Source organism: Pleurodeles waltl, chromosome 12, assembly GCF_031143425.1.
Source record: "Pleurodeles waltl isolate 20211129_DDA chromosome 12, aPleWal1.hap1.20221129, whole genome shotgun sequence".
NCBI classification, from domain to species: domain Eukaryota; kingdom Metazoa; phylum Chordata; class Amphibia; order Caudata; family Salamandridae; genus Pleurodeles; species Pleurodeles waltl.
This window is the reverse complement of record NC_090451.1, coordinates 304945965-304970200: the sequence shown is the minus strand read 5'-3', so window position 1 is coordinate 304970200 and position 24236 is coordinate 304945965. Positions and strand designations below refer to the sequence as shown.

At 40.4% G+C, this 24236-nt stretch overlaps 1 protein-coding gene across 4 annotated transcripts in view; it reads right to left on the bottom strand.

Moving 5' to 3' along the window:
* RPGRIP1L (RPGRIP1 like) overlaps positions 1–24236 on the bottom strand; it is a 687119-nt gene that overhangs the window by 304110 nt on the left and 358773 nt on the right. For all 4 annotated transcript variants that reach the window (XM_069216318.1, XM_069216317.1, XM_069216321.1 and 1 more), the window contains exons 15-16: positions 15750–16202; positions 3883–4034 (exon numbers count right to left, since the gene is read on the bottom strand). In XM_069216318.1, the coding sequence (XP_069072419.1) occupies positions 3883–4034; positions 15750–16202 (605 nt within the window). The remainder of the gene's footprint in view (positions 1–3882; positions 4035–15749; positions 16203–24236) is intronic.

Sequence of the window (24236 nt, the reverse complement as noted above, 5' to 3'; positions counted from 1 at the left end):
CTACTCCACTGCCATTTTTTGTTTTTCTTTAAAAAAACGTCTGCTTTGTGAGTTCTTTTTAGAAAATCCGTTAGCCAATTGGGGACACAGAAAGATAGCTGCTGTGCACAATGCATCCACTACAAAAAGACCTTCACTGTCATGGATGGTGGACCATCCACTGAGGTCTAGATTACCTCCTTAATATGATCAGGCATTTCTGTTAGTGAAAGAACAATCTAAAAGAGCACTGGAAAGGAAGGACTTGATTTAATTGATAAGTTGACACACCTCTCAACAGAAAATCAGTGTTGTAACTATGAAACACAGTACAGTACTCATCAAAAAACAGTGCTTGAGGTCTACTTACCCCCCCCCCCCCAGAGGTTGTCAATGCAACTGTCAAATGAAGGAGAATGCCTCACTATGTCAATGAGTTACCCAGGTAAGCAAGAACACTCTTGCTCAAACAGTGAAATAAGTCTTCAAAGAATTTCAAAGGCTGGCATTTTATGAGAAATTCTGAAACCAACTTGCTTTCAATGTTAAGCCATACTATTGTAAAAAAGGAGTACTGGGCTGGATATTACCTACATGTGTAATCTACAAGTGGGGAATCTATGGACCATTGCAGGTAAGGGAAGGTGCAATGCATTAAAGCTCTTGAAGGAATACTATTTTATTCAAAAGTGGATTACAGTTTGCTACCATTAGACAAGGTAGCATATTGGGTGACTATTTTGACAGTGAATAGGCATAAGTAGGAAGACCTACCTGGACCAGATCTACCATAAACTGAAAAAACACACTCTATATGAAGTTCAGATTACCGATTTTCCCCACCAAGGAATATATCACCAGGTGTGCACAACTTTCGGGGGAGTAGTGAACTTTGCAAATATATGTGCCTTTTGCACAAAATATGTTGCTGGACAAAGGACGGCTTTACCCAGGCATTATAAGGTTGGCTCTGTTAGTACTGTTCTAGCCTTCTGTCTTAGGAGAGATGATGACATTTTTAATTCTATAGCTTTTTACCTCAGGGTAGTCTGGCCATGAATAAGAAAGGTAATAGCCACTGTTAAAGTAAGCCCTGGAGTTATTGAGAAGGCCTAGCTGTGCAGTGCAAGTCAGCATTTTAATTGGTTTGCTATGTGATGCAGTTTGAATTATATGTACACCTGTACTTTGTTTTACTGTCATACACACTGAATATGCACTGTTAGCATCTAACAAATTACGATCAACTCAATGCAACTATGGCTATGGATCAAAACATAAAATTGTTCAATTGGTTTGCAGCAAGGCACCTGGTATATATGTTATTTAGGTTACAAAATAAAATGTTGTGTAAAATAATACTTGATGACCGTTTTAACAGAATTATTCTGGATGTAAATTTATTTATTGTACTGATGCACTTTGTGAAAGTGCTTGGTAGTAATCTTGCTTGTGATTTCTTATATAAAGTTGATTTTTTAATTGATGAAATACGTTTCTGGATCATAGATAATCCTCATATATGCATTTTGATAATATTTATGAAAAACAAATGTATTAGGTGCCATATTATAAGGCCTATAGCTGAAACAATTAGGATTGATTGATTGATAGTAAAACAATTATCTAAAAGAGTGGTGAAAAGGAAGGACTTGATTTAATTGATAAGTTGACACCTCCTCAGCAGATCAGTACTGTTGCCATGAAATGCAGTACAGTACTCATCAACAATCAGTGCTTGAATTCTACTTACCCCCATCTCAAGGTACTCAATGCTACTGCAAAATGAAGAACATTGTTGCTGAAGAAGGGAAGGAAGTCTTGAAAGAGCTTTAAAGACTGGAATTTTATGAGATATTGTGAAACGTACTTGCTGGGAATGTTAAGCCTTGATAATTAAAAAAGAAGTACTTCCCGGCTGGATATCACCTACATTTTGCAGCAATGTTTAAAGCCAAACTCTCAAATGAATTCACAATCACATTTTTGATACCGCATCCTGTTTTTCTAAAAAGTCCCTAACCAACTTCCCTGTGTTGCAGCTCTCTGGTATCTATTATGTTCTCGAAGTAGGCTTCATCTATTGGCTTCTGGCTCTTGAATGCTTGAGTAGCAAGGATATTTTGCTATTGCGTTTGGTGGCAAAGGTTCACTGCTGCCCTACCCTATTCACAAGTGCTAACGTTGAAGTACATGTAATAAGGGGCTATTTACCAGGGAAGCTCCCATTATATACATTACTCTTACGTATCAAAATTAATTTTTAAAGAAGGCTTAAAACACCAAGCTAGTTAGAAGAACTTTATTGATTACTCCCTATGCCAGCATGAAGATATTAAAAGAGATCACTGGTTATAAAGAAGTAGGGTACGCTACCTTGGCTTAATGGGCTCATTCTAACTAGAAGGAGTTCTCACTAATTAAATATAGTTTAATCATCTGGATAAGAACTAGGTTGAGACTGTATTAAATATCAACCGCTATGCTATTGTGGGTAGGTTGTTTGGACACTTGCACTTTTCTGCACATTCTATTTAGTGTTTTCAGTTTTTTGTCTTAGACACAAAAATTAATCAAAATATTAAAAGGTATCCTCTCCCCGACATTTCTTGTCCATGGTTAAAATGCTAGTGTTTATTATTCACCACAAAGAGAGAAAGTGACAAAGTGAGGGAAGAAACATAAAAAGGACAGAGGGAAACTGCCCCATGTTCCTTAGACACAGCAAGGGTCAATGGGATCTAAGATTATTTTTTTGTACTTAAATGGGAATTGGGGGAAGGTGAATACAGAAAACTGACACAAGAAAGGTTTGATAAGTTCTGGCTTTCAAGGCAGAAATTTACTAACTTTTGAGTTTCACCCTACTATGTGCAAGTTGTCAGTCAAGCTTTCCGGAAAAAGATATAAGATATAGGTCTTACTGAAAGGCTCCCACAGAAACTACCATCGTTGACTTGACAGCTATGCTAGTAAAGTCAAATGTAAGTCTCACCAACTGCATCCTTTTTCTTGCTTCTGTATTTACACAAATCACATTTGTATACATGAGCAAGAACAACTGCTACACTTTTTAGCATCTAATAGTGGCATAAGTCACAAAAAGGTAGGCAAAAGCTATAAGTCTATGAATCTTATAAGTCTGCTGTTCTGGTGACTTACAGAAGATCTTCATTAGCATACATAGCAATACAGGCAAATCTTGCATTTTCATGCCTATTGCTCATCCACAAAATTTACTCCTGAAGTCTGGGAGACAATACACATGAATAAACACGGTAGTTTGGTGCAACTCCACATTTTTGCACAAGGCACACTCAAAGTATTGGGGGTTATCACTTCTTTTCCCACTTCAGAAACACACTTACCATTAATTACATTCCCAGCATTTTCTAGGTGAGGAATATTCTCTAAAATGTTTTACTAACAACACCCACACTAGCTAGTGGATGTTCACTACATTTTTTAATGCCCAGCCATCACTGATACACCCTGTACACTTTGCATTGCACACAATCCACCATACTAATTGCCTTTAGTACCAAGTTTCATTTGTCAGTGTAGTTATCTGAGACTCTGTCAATTAGAGTCCTAGAATGTACACCCAAAATGACGTTTTGGAGCACCTAAATTTCATCCAGGAATGCAAAGAAGTTTGTGAAAAAAAGTAATAAGCCTGCAACACATCACACAACTGGTTTCAATGTTTGAATCAACTCGATGAAAGGTCCTCAGTGGAAATGTGCTTGATGCCAATAGATGTGTGACGGTGCAACTTTAAATAATTAAGCTTCACATATCAAAAGGGCTGCCCTTAAAGCGGAGTTCTTTGTCTCTATGAAAACAAACCAAATAAAAACGTGACGATTTGACAAAAATGGAATCCTTATTTTTGAATTTTACCTGAACTGCTGACTCTGGTTCTTTGATATTGGATGAGAGATATCCCAAAGCTTTTGCCCGTTCTTTGTACAGCCTGATTGCTTGATCCATGGGAACCCTTAACCTTATCCAATATTCCAAGGAGCCAAAATTCTGGATATTGTCTTGAACTCCTAGAAAAGAAACATTTGTAAATAGCAAAACTAGATATTGTCACACATGTTTAATGTAATTATGAATAGATAGCATAAAGTAGATTTATTCTTTTAATTTTAAACAAACTCATGTTCCGATTAACAAAAAAATATATAAAAATTGATAAAGCTTTAGGAATTCATTAAAAAAAAATCAGTTCTCCAAATGGGAACAACTAGGAAAAGAAAAGTTACACGTATTGCAGCCTGAAGGTCATAAGCACTATACACTGGATGGCAGTGTCTGAAATGGATCAAGATGGGGGTGCACTGATAAAATCATAGATATCAACTTAATTAAAAAGAAAATTAAGAGAAAATATGGTACAGGGAACCAAATTCCGAAATACTATGAAGGCTATATGATGAACCAGTCAATTGTCTAAATCAGTGTTTCCCAACCTGTGGTCCGGGGACCGCTGGGGGTCCACAAAGCCTCATCAGGGGGCCCGCAACTGCTTAGAAAATTAAATAATATTAACAGATTAATGAAATGCACATAAATAAAGAGGCTAAACATACAACTGAAAAATGTAAAACATACTGTAAGTGTAACGGAATTTGAAATTGGAGGCTAAAAACTTAATTTGTATCCTCAGATTGATTTGTGGGAGCAGTGCAGGTGCATCAAACAGAATACAGGTTGGACGATGGGTGAGCAACTGAATTTAGAAAAGCTCCAACCTTCCTATAAAATATTTAAAATTTATATTTGTTTTCAAATAAAATAAGATATTATCATTCGCATATGTGTTTGATGAATGCTTGTTTCTGTATTTTTTTCTGTATTGTTTTGAGGTTCAAATAATCAAAAGTTTTTAAGCTGGCGCCCCTGGCTTCCAAAGAGGACTCAGTCTGGGGGAGGGCGGGTCCCAAGATTTTAATAATGATACAGTGGGCGTCCCCAGGTTTCAGTAATAATAAAATGGGGGGGTCACAGAAGTCAAAAGGTTAAGAACCACTGGTCTAAATACATACTGAAATTATTTTGACAATCCTTTCTGAAGTAAGCGTGAATGGATGACAAGGTAAGCTATTAATATTTATTTGAAACCTTCAGGGTGTTCATCAGTGGAGAAATTGCTGCCTATTAAAGCAGGAAGAGCAATATGAAAGGCACATGTCAGAAGTACGCCACATAAGCACTGGCCTTATGTTTGGCAGCTGCATTCCACCCTGTATGTAACTGCCAAATGCTAGTGTCATGATTAGGGACACCCATCAATTAGGTAAAATTAAACTTGTTTTTTGAAATTATGAATGACAAAGTCATAAAAAACCTACTAGTACTCTGATTGCTTGCATGAGATTAACATCAAAGAAGGGAAGTGGACTTCTTACAGAGTTAGCGAAGGCCAATTGGCAACAAATAAAATGATAACCGGGAACGGAAGCCTAAATGGCTACACAGATTGGAAATAAGCCAGGTGCTTCAAATTTTACAGTGATTTGCACATTTTTTATTACATGTCGTGAGGCATTACCGCTAGGCTATGATGAATTTATACTAAATGAGAGTACTGAAAGACATGGATTCTGACCTTAGCATTATGCTTAACAATATTTGTAAAAAGTTGTGCAGTAATTCAACAATGGGCCAGGAACGGCATTTTACACTACTATAATTTATGAAACACTAATGGAAAAATGTACCAACTTTAGGCCTTAGGTAAGTTAAATACAATTGTTTTATTAGATTATCTACATAATTGAATAGTCTGCCCTTCAGGCACTGAGATGAATGTGCTGCAATTCTGCGATTCCTAGATGCTATCACACTTAAAATTTTAAAAGCATAGGAGTGGATGGGATTATGTATGGCCTCCTAAAAAGGGAAGAAGTGAAAGACACATGAAAGAAAGCGAAGCTGTAGAATTGGTCACATTTAGTTAACCTAAACATCTCCAGCATTAGATCTGTCAGGCTTGCATGCTTGACTTAAGGCTGTTAAGCAGTACAAAGAGAACAGGGAAGGTGGAAATCAGCTCTATTCAACTTAACAGGTTCTTGAGCACTGCTTGTGCCACATACATTCCAAATTAGGTGTGGAATGTCTGCCAAATTGCTGACTGGCAGATGTGCACAAAAGGAACTCCAGTGCAGAGTGCTGCATTGACGGGGAGGGAATGAGTTTCATGACTGATAGAAAGGTTTTAAAATGCTATTGTATAAACTTTTTAAATATGTATTTAGAGAATACTGACATGGCCTTAGGTTCTCTTGTATCTTGAAATGACCACAACATGTACTTCAATGGAGAAACATTTCAGGTCTGAACAGGCTAGTTGTAATACGTATCAAAGTAACATATACAGTTTAGGGAACAATGGACAAGTACCTCAGATTTGCACATTTTGCAGGGAATTTCCCACTTGACTATAGATATCTTTTTGGTAGAAGAGGGCCTTGCTGTCCTTTATGATGTCTCTGTGGTGCCTTGAAATATCCACATCTTCACAATGTAAATAATAAGAACTCAAGATGTCAAGAACAATTGTGCTAGCTTGTTCTGTACAACTTATCTCCTTTTCTGCTTAAAGAGCTCTGGGTGAATTTTGAACCAGGATTCCTGGTCTTTATCAACTAAACTGCTTTGTTGATGTGCTTGCTGATTATGACCTTCCCATCAAAGGGAAAATCCAGGATGTAGGCTTGTGCATCCAACAGGTGTTCTAGACGGTCATTCCATCCGTTGTAAGGCTTTTGCATTTGGAGGTTGCTTAAGATCTATATGCTGCAAGGTTCAGGGCCTTGTAATGTTTTTAGTTGTAACATTTGTTTTACACTGACAGTTGTATTTAGAATTTTGCAGATCTGGGCTGTATGCCAAACAGGTGGTGGGTGTCCCTTCCAACCTATTTAGAGTACATAACGACACTTCAGATTCAAAATTGGGCTAACAGGACATCTCTCACTTTTTTGTGAATGTCCTGCACCTAACAAAGTCTAAATAAGGCCCTTAATCTATATAAACAGTATAATAAAGTCATGATTTGTCAGACCCGAACTGTGATGCTACCTCTTCCTTTTAAAATTAGCTTTTTGTGTCTGCTCCAGGGACAATCCATATTTCCCTTTCAAGATCTATTAAGTATGGAGCTTTCACCAGTAGAGGTATTATTTCCTAAAGTTGTCTAAGCGCTATCTTTCTATTATGTGGACACTGGCAGAGGGAAGCAGAAGAATATTTATTTATGAGAATGTGTTTTGACTTAAGACTCAGATGTGTTCTTGGGGTTTGTTGGGAAATAGCAACTGGAAATCTTTCACAGTAGTCTTCCAACATTATCTGTCAAGAAACCAGCAAACATGAATCTACCTATGCCATTCTAAGTATTAGCTACGAAGTACATTAATGTTGAGAGCACGTGTTGGTATTTGGAAATAAAGGCATTACTGCCTTCCTCAGGGTTATCAAAATTATGATCCCTTTCAACCGAGTGAAAACAAATATTAAGGTCAACATGTTTAGATCAAGCCTCAGAAAGGGTGCTGTCTTTCTTCTTGCTCTTCCAGCCCCTGTCTTCTCTCTCTCTCTGTTCAAGTCTTGCTCTTGCCCCCTTTCTTCTTTCACTGTTCCCTTCTTCCTTTTTCATCTTTTCCTGCTTCTCCCCAATTTTCTTTCTTGTTTTATAGAATGTGTACGGGGAGTTGTATTGAACTTTTATCTGTGAGATCACAGGGTTATTTAATGCAAAGTATTGTGAGTCTGTAGAACAAAAAAACAGGACAGTTATTGACAAGGTTGTCATCTGTGAGGGTGTCAATAAGGATGCTTGGTTAGCAGGTAATATGTAGACTTCTGATAATGACTTCTTTGAAGATGTTGGCTTTTGACAATTGTTTCTTTGAAGAGGACTTCAGTTTTGTTGTCTGTCAATGATAGCACTGGTAGTCGAGGTTGGAGTACATGTAGACTGTAATTGTTATTTCGGAAGTGTAAAGCTAGACAAAAGTTATTGTTTTACAAGACGCATTCGTTTTCCACATATTAAATGAGCGGTAGAATGTTTTCATTCTAAATTCAACAAAAAATGGTATGAATGTCTGTGATTATCTAAGGCAGACAAAGCTAGTATAACAATGCCAATCACATGCATCAATTCAAGGAAATACAACTATGTTTCGAAGTATACGTTAGGGAACCACAAATGAACTGTGCAGTCTTGACCATGGAGTTTTAATCTGAATACACGTTATTTTTATTTTAAAAATAAAGAAAATAACATTGAAAGGTCTGTATCAAGTCTAACATTTTGCACTGAACGCGTAGCAAGGGGTAAGCTATTTTAGATTTTGGCTTATACAATCAATGAGGTGTTTGACACAATTGGCTAGGAACATTTTCAACATGCACGCTCTTCATACATGTTAAACGTCTTCACCTAGTGTGGGAAATGGGAGTAATTGACAAGCCACAGGAGGGAATTGGGAACAGGGCTCAGGACAGGCATAATCTAGTATATTGCACCTTGCTAACTTCCCGTGGACTTCGGAAATAAATCATGTGATTTCTACATTTGAATTTAAATGTGGAAGATAAATCAGGAGTAAAATTGTAATTGGTTGAGAAGCAGGGAAAATGTAAGTTTAATTAGGTCAGCATTTACAACAGTGTTCATAGTACTACACCTCCCATTGCATGTTTCTCAATGGAAGAGCTAAGTGCTGTGCTTCGTCAAATAAAACCTCCATTTTATATTTTTAAGTGACTCACCACATCTGTTTCTAGAACGCTTATTTTCAATAACTGCGTGCATAATGAGATAAAAACTTTTAGTACAAAAATTCACGGTGAGTTTATTGTTAGGCACTGCTTTTCATGTCCACTATTAATCAGTTTGCATTTAAAGGACTGCTTGTGAACTAAAACATTCCCCTAATGTTTGCTTTCTGCCCTGTAGAGGACCTTTCAACCTACTGGTAAGGTAGCAGATTGGCAAGTGAGCGGAACCATGCACCACAGTTCAGGAGTTCAGCTTTGATGTAATGTAAGAAGATACTCGATGACTGATTTGACAGGAGGAGATTCTTCTGAAGTTGCTTGAGCAGAAGAATCTTTGACCGTTGTTGGGACATCTAGCTCTGGAGACTGTGATAACATGATGTGTTGTGGGATCTATCATCACAGAATATTCAAGTGTGTGGTGTGTGTTAGTTGTAATGTGCATGGAGAAATGATCCGAAATTTTAGGATTAGTTTTAATGCTGGTTTTTCAGAAGTAAGTACGTCAAGTAATTTGTAAAAGGAGTGCAAAGGTAGGTCAGTCCCTGAGAGGAAAGCATGTGTGTGTGACAGTGAAATTGAGACTGTGGTCTGCCAGTGACTCAGGTTTATAGTGTCAAGTAGTTCATTTTGGGGTACCTATAAGAGCTATGTGTTCAGGTCAGTAGTAACTGCAATAGTGAAAGTGGTAATCACATCTCTCATCAGAATCATGCCTATGGATAGTTGAGTCCTTCTGTTTCTGCTTGTGTGATGTCCTTTAGTTTTAGGAGAACTGGACCATGAGGCTGGTTGACCGTACTGAAGAATGAAGGTGGTGAAGAGAAGGAGTATTTTGTGCTAGTGTAGGAAAGCCATAGCAGTAGCCTCTTCAATGTTATGGTCTTCACTACTATGATTTTAGTGACATTATTTTCTTTGGTTTCATTCCACAAAGGATGTTTGGGTGATAACAGAGTAAGGGGAACAGTGATAGAGGGTTAGCTTGTAGTGTTGTTCACATCAGAGATGGTAGGCATGGTGGTAGTGTTAACATCCCGACACATGGTAGAGGCATACTGAAGGTCGATCATGGCCTTATTACTCTTGTACAGAGTGATGGGTAGCTAACATTTCTGTTTATGGTATCCTAAGACACAAATTATTTGTTTCTCTAGGGATGTTTGTGTTTTTTTTTTTTTTTTTTTAGGAAGAGCAGAGTGTATTGGTCCAGGAGGTTATGTTCTAAGTTAAAAAAAAAAGTTGGTCAGTTTTAATGGAGCCTAGTCTAATTGTCACTGACTGAGATTTTTAGGTTTGCTGTCAGGGCTGGTGTTTGTTGTAATGTGGATATGCCAAGAAACTGTTAGTTATTGTTATATTCAGGTGTTTGATCTGCTATAAAGGACCTGTTTTTATGTTTGAAGGCCATGATAAGCTCATGGAAAGTCCATTGAACGTACTGATCTTGTGAAGCAGATTTTGGGTGTCATTATAAGCCTGGCGATCTGAAATCCAGACTTCCAGACTCGTGGAGAGGAGACTGCCGCAGTACTGGCAGTCTCTACCCTGGCCCTATTACAAGGTTTCCACTGGGCTGACAGACAGAAACCTCTGAAATCAGAGATTTACACCCATCAACCCAGTGGAAACCATGTGACGGCATTAGCCTTGACTCCTCAGGGAGCTGAGGCCAATGTCATTGCACAGAGGGTGCCCCCAGCACTCAAAGAATGTGCACTGTCTGCCGTAACAGACAGGGCGCATTTTGAAGGTGCTGGGCAGGAGGGCTCCCCAACACTGGGTTTCCTCAAGTCTTTTCTTGGTAGGATCCCTGCCATGAAAAGGCTGGCAGAAACTGGACTCTGATCTCCGCCCACCCATCAGGAACCATGTTCCTGGCGGGGATGGCGGTCTGAGCACCAGGGTCCTAGTGTGGCGGTTGGACCGCCTGGAGTGTGGCAGTCCAACCACCACCACAAGACTGGCGGTCAGAGTACTGCCAGCCTCATAATGAGGCCCTTAGTTTGGGATAGCTGCAATCTGCAGCCATGAGATATGACTCACTAGGCCTTGAGGCAACTTCAGCATGAGCATGAACATTTTTAGGAGCACAAATCACATTTATGACCAAAGTCACAACTAGATGAAATAATGTGTTTTTGGTACAAAACCACTCTTAAGTGTAAAATCACCCTTCGGGCTAAGTAATTTAAATTTACGAGGAAAATGACATTTAGGTGCAAAATTACATTTAGGTGTAAAACCACCCTTGGTGCAACATTAGCATGAGTGTTGAAACAATTTGGTAATACAAAATCAGAATTGGGAGCACTATCACTTTTAGGAGGAAACACATTTAATTGCAAAAACCACCTCTGTGCAACAATAGAATGCGCAAAGCCTTCTAAAAGCACAGATCACATGTAGGAGTACAACACATTCAGGATTAATAACACTCTTTTAGAAAAAAATCTAAAGAAATATTAAAACATTCATAGGAAACAAAAATCACATTTAGGTTCAAAGTTACATTCAAGTACAAAATCAACCTTGTGCATCATCAGCTGGAGTTTGGAAACATTTTTATGTGCAAACCACATTTACTTGCATAATCACCTATATTGCAAATTCAAAAAAAGTGTAGAGGCACTTTCAGAAAAACAAAAATCATATTTAGATGTGCGTACTCATTTAGGTGCAAAATCACCATTGGTGCAAAATCAGTGGAGCTTATTGCCACATTTAGTACAAAGAGTGAAGATGATAAGATCAGTGAAAACCGTGTGCATCAGAAGGGCATCATATTTGGTTGAGAACATACGGAAGTGCAAAATCATTCCTGGTGCAAAATTAGCATGAATGTATACATTTTTAGGAGCAAGAATCATATTTAGATGTAAAGTTATTTTAGATGCAGAACCACTTTTGAGAGCGAAGTAAGCAGCACTGTGTTATCACACTTAGGCACAAAATCTTATTTTCACCCCTGATAACAATATAGGAAGAACTGCAGAAACAATTTTAGGACTACAAAACCGATCCAGGAACAAAAATGCATTTAGACACAAAATCACATTTATGCAGCATGAAGAAGGGTCTAGAGAAACTCTTAGAAGGACCAATGTGTATCCACTCTGATGCTTGGATTCTTTGCTTCACTAGCCATGCACTGCAATCAGTGATACAATTAATCTGGGATACTAACACACAATAAACAATACAGTCGAATATACTATTCTGGTCTAATACAAGATGGCATTGACATCATCTTAACCCAATATCTGAAGGAAGCTGACTCAAACAACAAATAGTTTAAGGGACACACCCAAAGTATCTCTCTGTCTATTTGGTTATTGTAAATGAGTTGAAAATACAGCTAAAGCGGTCTATAGCCAGACCTAAGAAGTAAACATGCTATATGGAGTCTTATGAGTAGCTCAGGAGTGCTCACAGAGTAAAAAGTAATTTGTTGATTTTCCTAGCAACAAATGGAAACCTCTACTGTTGAAGACAGAGGTGAATATCATTTGTATAACTTGTTGTGCAATACACTTTACCTCTGGAGTGTGTTAATATACATGGTAATGGCTAACAAATCCAGTAAGTGGGATGTGGAGCTTACCGGTTTTTAGGGCTTGCAGCAAAGGCACCAGCTACATACTGAAATGTGTGGACATCTATATGAGCAGCAGCTGCTACAGAGAAGTAACCATGACAACCTTGAGGTCTTTAAAAGCTGTGTCAATGACAATATTATCAAATCAGTAACTAGTGTGCTTCCATTTCAAAGAAATGCTGTGCCTATTAAGGAAGCCAAACCAATTTTGCCTCATTTGTTACCATAGTGGATTGTGGACTGGCTGTGTTGCAGCAAGATATTATATGAGACAGGCTTGGCTTAAGAAAATAGCATTACCACTCCTTGCTTGTTCATGACAACTTAAAACTGACAAATCTTTGTATGAGCCTCCCATATTCTGTGGTCATGCTCTGAAGGTATTCCAACATCTTCATACTTTGGAATGGGCGGAAAATTTGGTTGAAAATACAAATACAATACATGGGTGATTCTGCCAACTTTCCACTCAAATGTGGCACAAGGCTGGTAAAAGAGAACTATTGTATCCTTCTCAGACAACGCAAAACAAAGTCTCTCTGAAAAGGTATGCCCTTGCAGTAAAATAAAATGTAGGATACAAAATATATATAATTCTAAGCACAGAAAAAATGAAAGTAAGTAAATAAACCTTAAACAATGATAAAACCTACAAAAATATCTGTAAGAAACAGGTTGATAATTCAAAAGTGTCCAGAGATCTACAAAGAGTGTGCAGATAAAAAAAAAAAAATAACACTGCCAAAAGATATTGCTTTTTATTAGAGAAGTTGTTTGGAAATAGTTGGGTGCCTAGAACTGTCGTAGAAAGAGAGTCCTGTAAGGAAGCAACATTCTGGGTTTCAGCAATATGCATGCTGAGAGTAGGGTTCCTTTCGTAACCAAACTGTGTTTAAAAGAGTTAAGCTGCAACCTCAAAAAAGAATTATTTAAAGAAGTCAGAAGATGAATGTTGCTTTTTAAGTCAGGAACATAAAGACATAAAACAGCAAGATAATGCATAGAAGATTGTTTTACAAAGGGGCAAATCCAGAGAGTTAAATTTCCACTTCTTGAAAAATGCCGCTAATTCATAAAGGTTATACAGTAATATTTATTCCAGACATAGCACTAGTTTGAGATAATATTTAATTAGTATTTTAATGTGAACTTGTTTTCTAACAATATTTATGGTTATATGATTGTAATTGTTGCCAATTTAAAACAACTGAATTACTTTTTAACAAAGCCAAGTTTGCTTAAATCTAAAACAGTTAATTAAAAGTTTTTAAGAATATAGGCTCTCATAATGACTTCGGCGGTCTTTTCCTAAGACAGCCGAAGCCACGGGCACCAGAAGACCACCATATTACAAGTACTGAAGTATTTTCCCCACAATTTGGGCGGAAATCCTCCAGTAGTCGTGTTGGCGGTTGGAGGCGCATAGGCGGTTCCAACACCGCCACGCCAAAAGGACTCTGCCCACTGTATTACAAGAAGTAATACGACGTGGCAGTGTCCCTATGGTGGGGCGCTGCCAGCGGTGGAAGCTCCTGTTCCCAATCCCTGGTGGACATCCTCCTCGCCGGACAAGGTAAGTCGATCATCCGACAGGGATGGGGGGGGAGTGAGGGTCATGTTGTGTATGCGTGTGTGAGTGGGCATTATCTGCGTGTGTGTATGCATGTATGATTGTAAGTGAGTGCGTGTTGGAATGTTTGTGTGAATGCGTGTATGTATGCGTGTGAGTGAATGCGTGTATGTAAGTGATGGTGAATGAGTGTATGCAGGGTGGGTGGCGTGGGGCGAGGAGGGTGCTGTTATTAAAGGGTGGTGCAGGAGGGGGGTGCTGTTATGGAAGGAGGGAATGGGGGGGGTTATATAATTACAGGGAGGATTGGGAGAGTCGTCTGCCACCAACAGGAAAGAAATTTCCTGTCACCGGTAACTTTTCCACCAGGGTTTTCGTGGCAGTGCTACCGCTGCAGAAACCGTGGCGGAAAGGAGACTCGTGATACTGCCAGAGGTCTTCAGTGGACCACTGGGTTGGAGATTCTGATCTCCGGCAGTCCAACTGCCCTGGCGGTACCATCGGAGATATGGCAAACCTCCACACTCATAATGTGGTGGTCTTCACCACCAGCCCGATAGCAGTGGACTGGCACCGCAGCCCTGGCGGTCTTCGGACCACCAGGGTCGAAATGAGAGCCATAAGCTCATAATTTTCAACATTCCTCAATGAACATTGTGTTGTTTTCAACTTTTTTCGAATCTATAGGTTCTCTTTTAACAGTAGGCCAAAATTATAAAAGTTAGCATTATATCGCAACAAATAATAGAAACTTTTAAAATTCTATGAGTTATTCTTAGCCTTTACCAGGTTATATGTCGGAACCACAGGTGCCTAAACCACCCGTGGCTCAACAACTAGGTCGGAACAACGACCTTGTTCTATACACTAATGCCTTTACCACAAATGCGTTTACAACGATTTTACCGTTGTAAACGCATTCCTGGTAAAGGCATTACCAATCAGCATGCACAACCCAGCATGCTTCCACCCCAACCTTCCACCCCACCCCTTGAACCTAAACCCTGAACCCCCCCAAACTCTAATCACCCCCAGCCCCCCACCCCACAAACTAAAAATACCCCGAGTCCCCACCCCGCCCCTAAAACCTAAACCCTGCCCCCCCAAACCCTAATCACCCCCACCCCTCAAAACAGCCCCAGTCCAACTTATCTCCTCCTTCACCGCGTCCACTCTGACTCCCTTCTGTAACTTAACCACGCGTGTACGTTGCTGAGGTACCGAAACCAGGGAGTCATTGAAATCGAAAGCGTTGTTTTGCTTTCGTTTTTCACAACCTTGTGGTTCCGGACTCGTTCTTCCGGGTGTTTCCCCCTTTACCAGCCAAAACAACCTTTTATTTTATAAGGTTATGAAACTGATTAGAATTGAGATAAAACACTTTACACTATTAGGTTTTAATGTTTCTGCCTTGTGGAAGGGGAGGAGTTTATTTCACTAGAAAACACACTTAATAGGACAATAAGACTTTTCTGCAGATTTCCTTCTATTAACCCAGCTTTTTAGAATGTCTGTTAAAGTGGAAACATAAATGAGTGCCAAAGAGATGTGATGGGCTGAAATGTGCAGTTCTGGCTGTTAGGTAGGACATTTTTCACACAACTCCCAATAACTATACATTGAACACCACTGAAGTGTTTACCAAAATTTGAATATGACACATTTCAACATGTGCATATTATATACAGCCCTGTAAAAACAAAGCATTGTGCAGTCCACGTTCACACAGGGATTAGATTCTATAAAACATGCCAGGAGGGAAAAAAGGGAGAAACATAAACAGTTAGAAATGTTACTTACCAATCAAAAGCGCTGAACAAAAGATACGACCATTCTTTTCCAGAATGTCACTAAATTTGAGTTGGCAGGCAGCAACGGTTTCATGATCTGTACCAAATGCTTGATGAATCTCAAGAGTGACAGTGTTTTTGTGTATGTATCGCAGAAAAAAGTCATCCACTCGCACATGATATTGAGACGTGAAATCATATGCCGGTTGAAGGCCACGTATTACGGGAGTAGTTTGAAGTTCAAAGTCATAAAATGAGTAGGTACAGAATGTTGCAGGTTCCTGGTCACTAAAGGTATGTATTGCTACTGATGAAAATGCAATTTTTGAAATGTGGATTTCAAAAAGGTTGTCTCCTCGTTCTAAATGGAGAGTTTCATCAATCTCTTCAACATCATCTTCTGGCATAATTTCTGGTTTGAATTTATACTGCTTGGTACCATAGGCAATATCTTTCAGCTGGGCTGCAATAGAAAAGGTAAAAAAAAAAAATGTTCAGTTACACACACACATATCCATTAAACAAACACGCAAAGTGGAGGTATGGCGAAGAAATAAAACCAAAAATACCCTAAATTAACCACTTATGGTTTGCTACACAAACCACAAGTCTTTTTTTTTGTCTCAGTAAACTTTATTCGGATATTTCTAACCATAACGTGCAGGAATTAAACAAGAACAAGCTTAAGATCGCCATAGGAGACTTAAAATCAGTTTCAATAAATTTACAACACTATCCTGAGTAAAATCGATGAAAAGAATGATCAATTAAGATCCAAATTATAATCTGTTCTTCATAAAACAATGTCCTGGGCCGTACCCAAAGTGCCTAGGACTATCCTCTCTTAGTTTTAGCTCTTGCATCTTGGTTAGTTAAGATTGTTAATACCAGTCCCTACGGAATTTAATACCGAGAATGTAGTGAAAAGCAATTAGTCGATAAGAATAAGTTACTTACCTTCGGTAACGCTTTTGGTGAGGAATCCACAGGTAGGTGTATCCATCAGAAATCCTTAATTCTTATAAGAACCAAGTTTGCTTTTCCTTCCTTTGTGGTTTTTATGCTCCCACAATGAAAACCATAACTCACCCAACTCTCCGGGCCAATAAATCCCACTGTGAATGTCTGAAGACGGGGTTGGCGCCCAGCCCTACATGGAGGACCAACCCACACTGCTTTTGCTTATGCGCAGTGGCAGTTGCCCACAGGGCCACAGCAGGTCAACTCCCACTGCACATGGTCTTTGGCAGATATTGGGTGCTGGGCATGATGCAGCTCTGTCTGGCCCGTTAGGATGTGTGGTACTTTTTTGGGGATTGAAGACACATGTTAGGGTTGCAAACCCTAGGATTCAGTCAATATCCACGAGCTCACATACGGTCCTGTGAACCCCAAGCAGATTTTTATTTATAATTTTATTTTTGTAGTCCTGAAACAGGGGGAAGTGTGCCCCAATGGAATTATGAGTCCCGCAGGAACACTCAGACTCCAGAGGATTTCTCCTGGAGATTTCACCTACTTAAAGCAGATCAGCCTCTGGGTGAATATCCAGACCGGAATTATTGATTCCTATGGTAATTCCTCATGTTCAATGGAGCATCTACTGGGGCACCCTTAATTAGGCCCTAAGTGTTAACTACAGCATTACTGTGAGTACTACAGTTTGAGCATTCCATTTGTACTTGTAAAAGCTCTACCACAAAAGTAAGGTCAACAGGATGTATGCATTAAACACTTAAGAATAGACAATGACAAACAATAAATGCTATTTACCAAACGTTTCAAATAACCTTCTTTAGCAACGACATAAAAAGAGCAAGGTATGACTGGAACCGGCAATCGCTGTCCCCCTACAATACACTCAAAGAGAGCTGACAGTTAGACGTGAGAAAGCATGGAAGGGGTGTAAGAGTAAAACATTGGGATGTTGCACTTATCCATAAATGAGCATTCAGGCAGTAGTAGAAGCCCGCAGCACATAAACAGACATGTAGCGTAACAGCAATGAGGGAGCTCCCCCTTTCGCCAATTAGTGTTTCCTGTAAGGTAATCATGCAACTGCTGTGGTGGGAACAGATGGATTCTAGCAGTTAAGCCATACACCTGCAAGAAAAACATGTCAAGAGAAGTGCATGGAGAATAGAAACAATGTTGAAGAACAGAGGGATATACAAGCAGTTTTAGCACTAAAGTCACAGGAGGGAAGTGGCACATACAAATTGATAATATGAAGGATGAAAATTAACAGTAATTGACTAAGGCAGACAAGTAGGAGACATGGTTAACAGATGGGTATCCACCAAACCACTAGTCCATGCTGCTTGATATTATTCCATAGTGATGTTTCATAGTCCGGAAAGTCTGAAATGAAAGATGCTTTTATAACCGCAGTATTTTGAAACTCATCCGAAAATAAGTAAGAAAGGGATACACTGCAGTTTTGGGAGACGAAGGTTCGAGATCTTTGGAGAAACTTCAGATAAAGACTCTCCTAGAATATGTTGTCTTTTGAAGTTGAGAGATGCAGTCACAGTCAGCCTTTGCTTGGGAAAGCTGTACAGCCCCTGAAACTGCATCCTTGTCTACAAAATATGTGACAGAATTTAGATGGTGGGCCTTACAGCTCAAGGCAGCCATTCTGAATGTACACCAAATCCTTCCGGAATCAGAGCCGCCAGATGAGGTACTGGCAACTGGGCCATCATTTGGCAGTCCTCCTTTAAAACACTTGAAATTCAAGATACTTGCTGATTATTTCCTCTAATAATCATAGAGTCATTGCTTCTCCTGATGTAGGCCTTTGCCCATCAGCTCTGAAAATAAGCCAAAACATTCCACTCCAGGACAAGCAAAAGCTAGAACCCAATGATCTTCAAAACCTTATAGCAGCTTCACTCTGTTCCCTTTGCAAAGTCATTGATCCCAATTACTAAATCACATCTCTGTCCCGTAAATGCCCACCAAAGGGTATCCCTGTCAAAATATATTGTGACGCCTGCCTTTTCTGATTGCTAGACCTTTCAGCAACATTCAACATGCTTGATCACCATTCATATTTGGATGCTAGAATGGAAGTACAAGAAACTGTACTAAAATGTTTTGAATCATTCTTCTCCTCAAGATATCCGAATATAAAGATGAAATATTTTGAATCAGACGCACACTTAGTAAGATTTGGGGTTGCCATAATGTTCCACTCTCTTCCCCTCCTCATACAGCGTATATATGGAATCCCTTACCTCAATATAACAAAATGGACAAATACTTTGCTTCCAATAAGCCACCATGAAATAACACCTTTCTTCTGCCCTACAGGAAATTCACAAATAAAAAATTCCCAACCCTTAAGCACCCCAAAGATATATGTATAACAACCCATATTTTCCAGCAGTAGCCTGATTCAACCTACTCCACTTACCCATATAAAAATCACGTTTCCCCTTTTTCTTCCTTTACTCTATCAGCTCTTTCTTTTTATTTCCTTTCTGTACCACTAAGATTACAGTAACTCGGGCTTCATATATGCAATCACACTGACATGTTCTTAAACACAATGTATGTATTTGTATACTGCTTTCCTCTGTTTTTGAAAATTATAAATGAATAAAAAAAATACTATTGAAATCAAAAAAGATATGGAAAAGTCTGCCCAGGCTGGGTGAAGTGCTTCTTTAAGCGACAAACCCATTGTGATCTGGTTGGCCTATGTGTGGCAGGTTCATTTAGGTTCTGCTTGCTTTTTCCAATATCTTAAAATCAAAATTTACCATTGACAATGGTCAATACGATGGGCAAGAGTGTCTCCACCCTCTTTATGCAACACCACAATCGTTATTTCCAGTGTTGCAGGCACTAAAGTGCCCTAATATTAGCTTCAAAATATATTTCTAGGAGCCGCTTTGCCAGATAAGGAAAGTTTTATAAAATTCTGTCAGGAGCCAACGCTCCATGTGTTTTCCACTCCAACTGCTTCAGAGCCTCATCTATTTCTTCCAGTAAGAGGGGACTTCCATTTAAACAGTTTGCCAAGGAGTCAATCAGTGAAGGTGAGCTGCACATCCATAAGCATATTGAGCAGTGCTGCTTATTTCTAGTTGTGTGGTGTAAAGTGGTCTTTAATAGTCCTCATTTAGTTCAATTGTTTCCACATGTGCACTAAACAAGGACCATCTTTCTGTCTCACTGCCATTACAGGGGTGTACTGGGTGTCTGATCTAGCAAATCGACCCAGTTTTCGACCTACCTTACCCTCTCCAAATGTGTTTCAATATATGATTTATGGTCATGCAGTCCCAATCTGTCATGCTTCTCCTTGTGTATGCGCCTTGGTGTTTATGCACTGAATCCATGGCTTCTCCCTCCAACTGCTGTAATTTGTCACCATCCTCCTCAATTGATCCTGTAGAGTCACCTGGACCTGCATCTTCAAGCATCAATTGATGCAGTCCCCAGTCCAGGATTCTACAGGGGTGGGGTTGTGGTCTGAGTGGTGTTATTGCTTGGTAGTCTGCTTTGTGAATGTTACCTTGCAGGTGTGTAGTTGGGAAAAAGATATCTATGCAGGTACCAGGTCATGGGTCAGTGAAAAATTAGAGTATTTGCGGTGCATGGGCTATGCAGCCCTCCACACCTCCGTTGAGCGCTAGTTGTCCACCGAAGCAGGTGTTTTCTATGTAAGCCTCCCAGCAGCAGCATGTAGAAGAGGGGTGTGACCCATCTACACTGGTACCGATCACACAATGAAAGTCACCTTCAATCACTAAAGGCTTAAGTGACTGCCTAGGCAACAGTGGAGAAACTGTATGCAACAAACCCGCTATCCCGGTATCGGGTAGGTATAAGGCTAACAGCTGCAGTTTCCTATTCACAACATATCCTAACACATGAATATATCACACCTCTCGTTCTATTGGTTGGTCCACCACTACAAAAGGAACTCCACTGCGGATCCGGATCAATACCTGCAAGCATATGCAGTGTAGGAGGTATACAACAACTGACTCTCACACCTGTGTTGCAGTTTCCTCATCACTCCCTCAGTCAAACGTATTTCCAGCAGTAGGGAGATGGGAAGCTCCTACCTCTTCTGATAAGGAAGTCCTTAATGTCTGTTTGCGACATACCTAAACTATCAAACATTCCAAACTAAACAATTGTAATATGAAGTAGTATCCATAAGTTTAGCTAAATGTTTGTTTGTGTGCGTGCACCCACAATATCTCCCTTGCTGAGCTACACTCTGCACAGCTGGGTCTGTCCCATTTCTCTACGTGTGGCCCTGTTGTGTCTCACCCAGTAATCTTTTCCTCCATCTTGGCACTCCTCTCCTCCTGCAACTCTAAGAATTGGAACTAAAACTCTTCCAACTTTAAAGTTCCCACCTTGGACCAGGCTTGAAACTGCCCCTTGCCCGATAAGTAAAGAAAGGTACATGTGGTCTGGTAAGGATGGGACTTTGCGGGCATCAGTCATTTGTGCCTCTGCCCCACAGTCTACCTGTAGTATTTATTGAGGAGTGTTGTTATAAAGAATATGAATAGCTTTTAATTTCTGTGTACAGTGAGAGTGAGCCGAGACAACAGGGTGCCATCATAACCTCCTTGTAGGGAAATGCCTGCCATGGCATGGTTACCACATAACTTTTTGCCTTTTGTTGATGCCAGTTATGATTGAAAGACTGCTAACCAGCCCCCAGCACCAGTGTTCTTTCCTTAAACTATGCATTTGTTCCCTCAATTGTCACAGCCCTGGCACACAGATAAGTCCCTTGTATATGGTACCCCTGGTACTGAGGGCCGTGTGGCCAGGGAAGGTCTCTAAGGGCTGCAGCATGTATTATGCCACCCTGGGGACCCCTCACTCAGCACATGCACACTGCCTCACAGCTTGTGTGTGCTGGTGGGGAGAAAATGACTAAGTTGACATGGCACTTCCCTCAGAGTGCAATGCCCACAACCCACTGCCTGTGTTATAGGTAAATCACCACTCTAGCAGGCCTTACAGCCCTAAGGCACGGTGCACTATACCACAGGTGAGGGCATAGTTGTATGAGCACTATGCCCCTACAGTGTCTAAGCCAAACCTTAGACATTGTAAGTGCAGGGTAGCCATAAAGAGTATATGGTCTGGGAGTCTGTCAATTACAAATTCCTCAGTTCCATAATGGCTAAACTGAAATATGGGAAGTTTGGTATCAAACTTCTCAGCACCATGTATCCATGAGTCCGCTTTTAAAATAGCTATTTGCCATTTTAACCAAAACTGTGTGTACTACTGTTTTAAATCAAAGTTCTATACTTACCTGTGTGAAGTACCTTGCATTTTATGTACTTACTTCAAATCTTGAACCTTAAGTTCTAAAATAAATTAAGAAAATATATTTTTCTAAATAAAAACCTATTGGCCTGGAGTTAAGTCTTTGAGTGTGTGTTCCTCATTTATTGCCTGTGTGTGTACAACAAATGCTTAACACTACCCTCTGATAAGCCTATTGCTCGACCACACTACCAGAAAAATAGAGCATTAGTATTATCTAATTTTGCCACTATCAACCTCTAAGGGGAACCCTTGGACTCTGTGCACACTATCTCTCACTTTGAGATAGTACATACATAGCCAACTTCCTACACTCCTCCTGTAAATACAGGAGTGGGATGGTTAGTGAGAGGGGGTGGGGGCCACCCAGCACCAACCTCTTGAAGCAGTGCACCACACAAATAAGCCTGTCTCACCCAGTTCTTATATTCTTCTGTCCGGCTTGCATCCACCATCAGGGCAGAGTAGCTTGCTCTGTGCAGAGTTTGAACATGGTATTTAAATGAGGTTGTAATCTGATTGTGGTGTCCCCCAGGCAACGGCCCCATGCCTGTACTTGGGACAGTTGAGGTTTCATCTTCCTTGCTGCCACTGCTGTCCGATGATTCTGACACTGTTTGGCTAACCTAGCTGTGGATGGGCCTCTTTATTTTCTTCAACTTGCGTGATAGTTTGGGTCATGAGCTGGCTCTATTGGGTGCCTCGTTTAGAGTTCTGTACTGTGATTGTGCCTGTCCTGTTGAGTCTCCCAACTTATAGAAGCATCACCTATGGGCAGGCATACTCCTGCTCGGCCCAATCCCACACCACTTCCGGCTCAGTGAAGAAGTAGCTCTTCTGAGTCTTCATTATTTTCAATTTGGTCAGGAAATGCAGTGTATTCCAAACTCATTTTGCTTAGTCTCTGCTTACCTCGAGGACGATGTTGCATGGCTATGGTGCAGTCTGGGAACATTACCACTTTCCACCATGAAGTGCAGCTGATTTCTGGCTACCTGCATTATGGTGTCCCTATTTTTTGTAAATGCAGCAGTTTTGCCACTAAGGGCTTATGAAAGGTGGTAGTGTTCGTGGTACTACTAATCCAGGGACCCAACCCTCCAGGTATTCTACCATGTCTTGGCCCTCAGTACCTTTGGGGAGGCCCATGATTCCAATGTTACTGCAGTTGGGCCTTGCCTTCATATCCTCAGACATGGCCTTCAAGAAGGCCCCCAGCTCCATTAGGTTCTGTAGTTGTCAGTGCGTCTCCAAGGTTTCTGGCTGTCGCTTCTCCCCTCTGCCTGGGTGACCATGCCCACCAGTCTCCTCTGGCCCTTCCACTACAGCTCAAAATCCTCTACAACTGCAACAATTTTTTATTCCAACAATTCTGTCATGGTGTCCAACACCTCCAATATGGCATTAAATTTAGCTGGCATAGCCTTTAAGCAATTGTCTGGGAGTAGGTTGCCCTTGTTTGCTCTCATGGACTGTTCCATTGAAAGAACTGGATGGAGATGCTTATATCAATGTGGATAGCTCTTGTAAATATCCGTAGATTATACAGGGTCATGGAGCAGGCCCCATCCCACTTGCCCTTTGCCGCCTGCCACGCTTAGACTTAGAGAAGGCATTTGACACAGTAGACTGGGACTACCTATTCTCCATGCTAACAGGGTTTAAGAAAAAGGGGAGATACAAGCGTTGATATGACTGCTATACGTGGAGCCAGTAGTGAGTGTCCGGATCTGGCAGTGCATCTCCCCCCTGCGCCATATAAAACGTGGGACGCGGCAAGGCTGCCCACTGTCCCCACTACTTTTTGCTCTAGCTATGCAGCCTCTAGCTCAGAAACTGTGTCAGTTGGGTGAGGACTGGGGCATCCCGGTCTTGGGAGATACTTACACAGTCTCACTATATGCGGACGACGTCCTGATCTATTTTCCAGGACATCCGCAATTGATTTGCGCCCATTCAGACTCTTTAGCTAGACTTTTATGGGGCACCTGAGCTACGAGTACATTGGGCAAAGTCTTGCTTGTTTCCCCTACATCCACATTGCTCCCCTGCAGGACATTCTCATAGAAGGGCACCAACTGAAATGGGACCCTTGCACGTCTAGATACTTGGGCATTAACATTACCATAACAAGCAAGATCTGCTAGATGGGAACTTCACGAAAGCTGTGACATCACTGAAA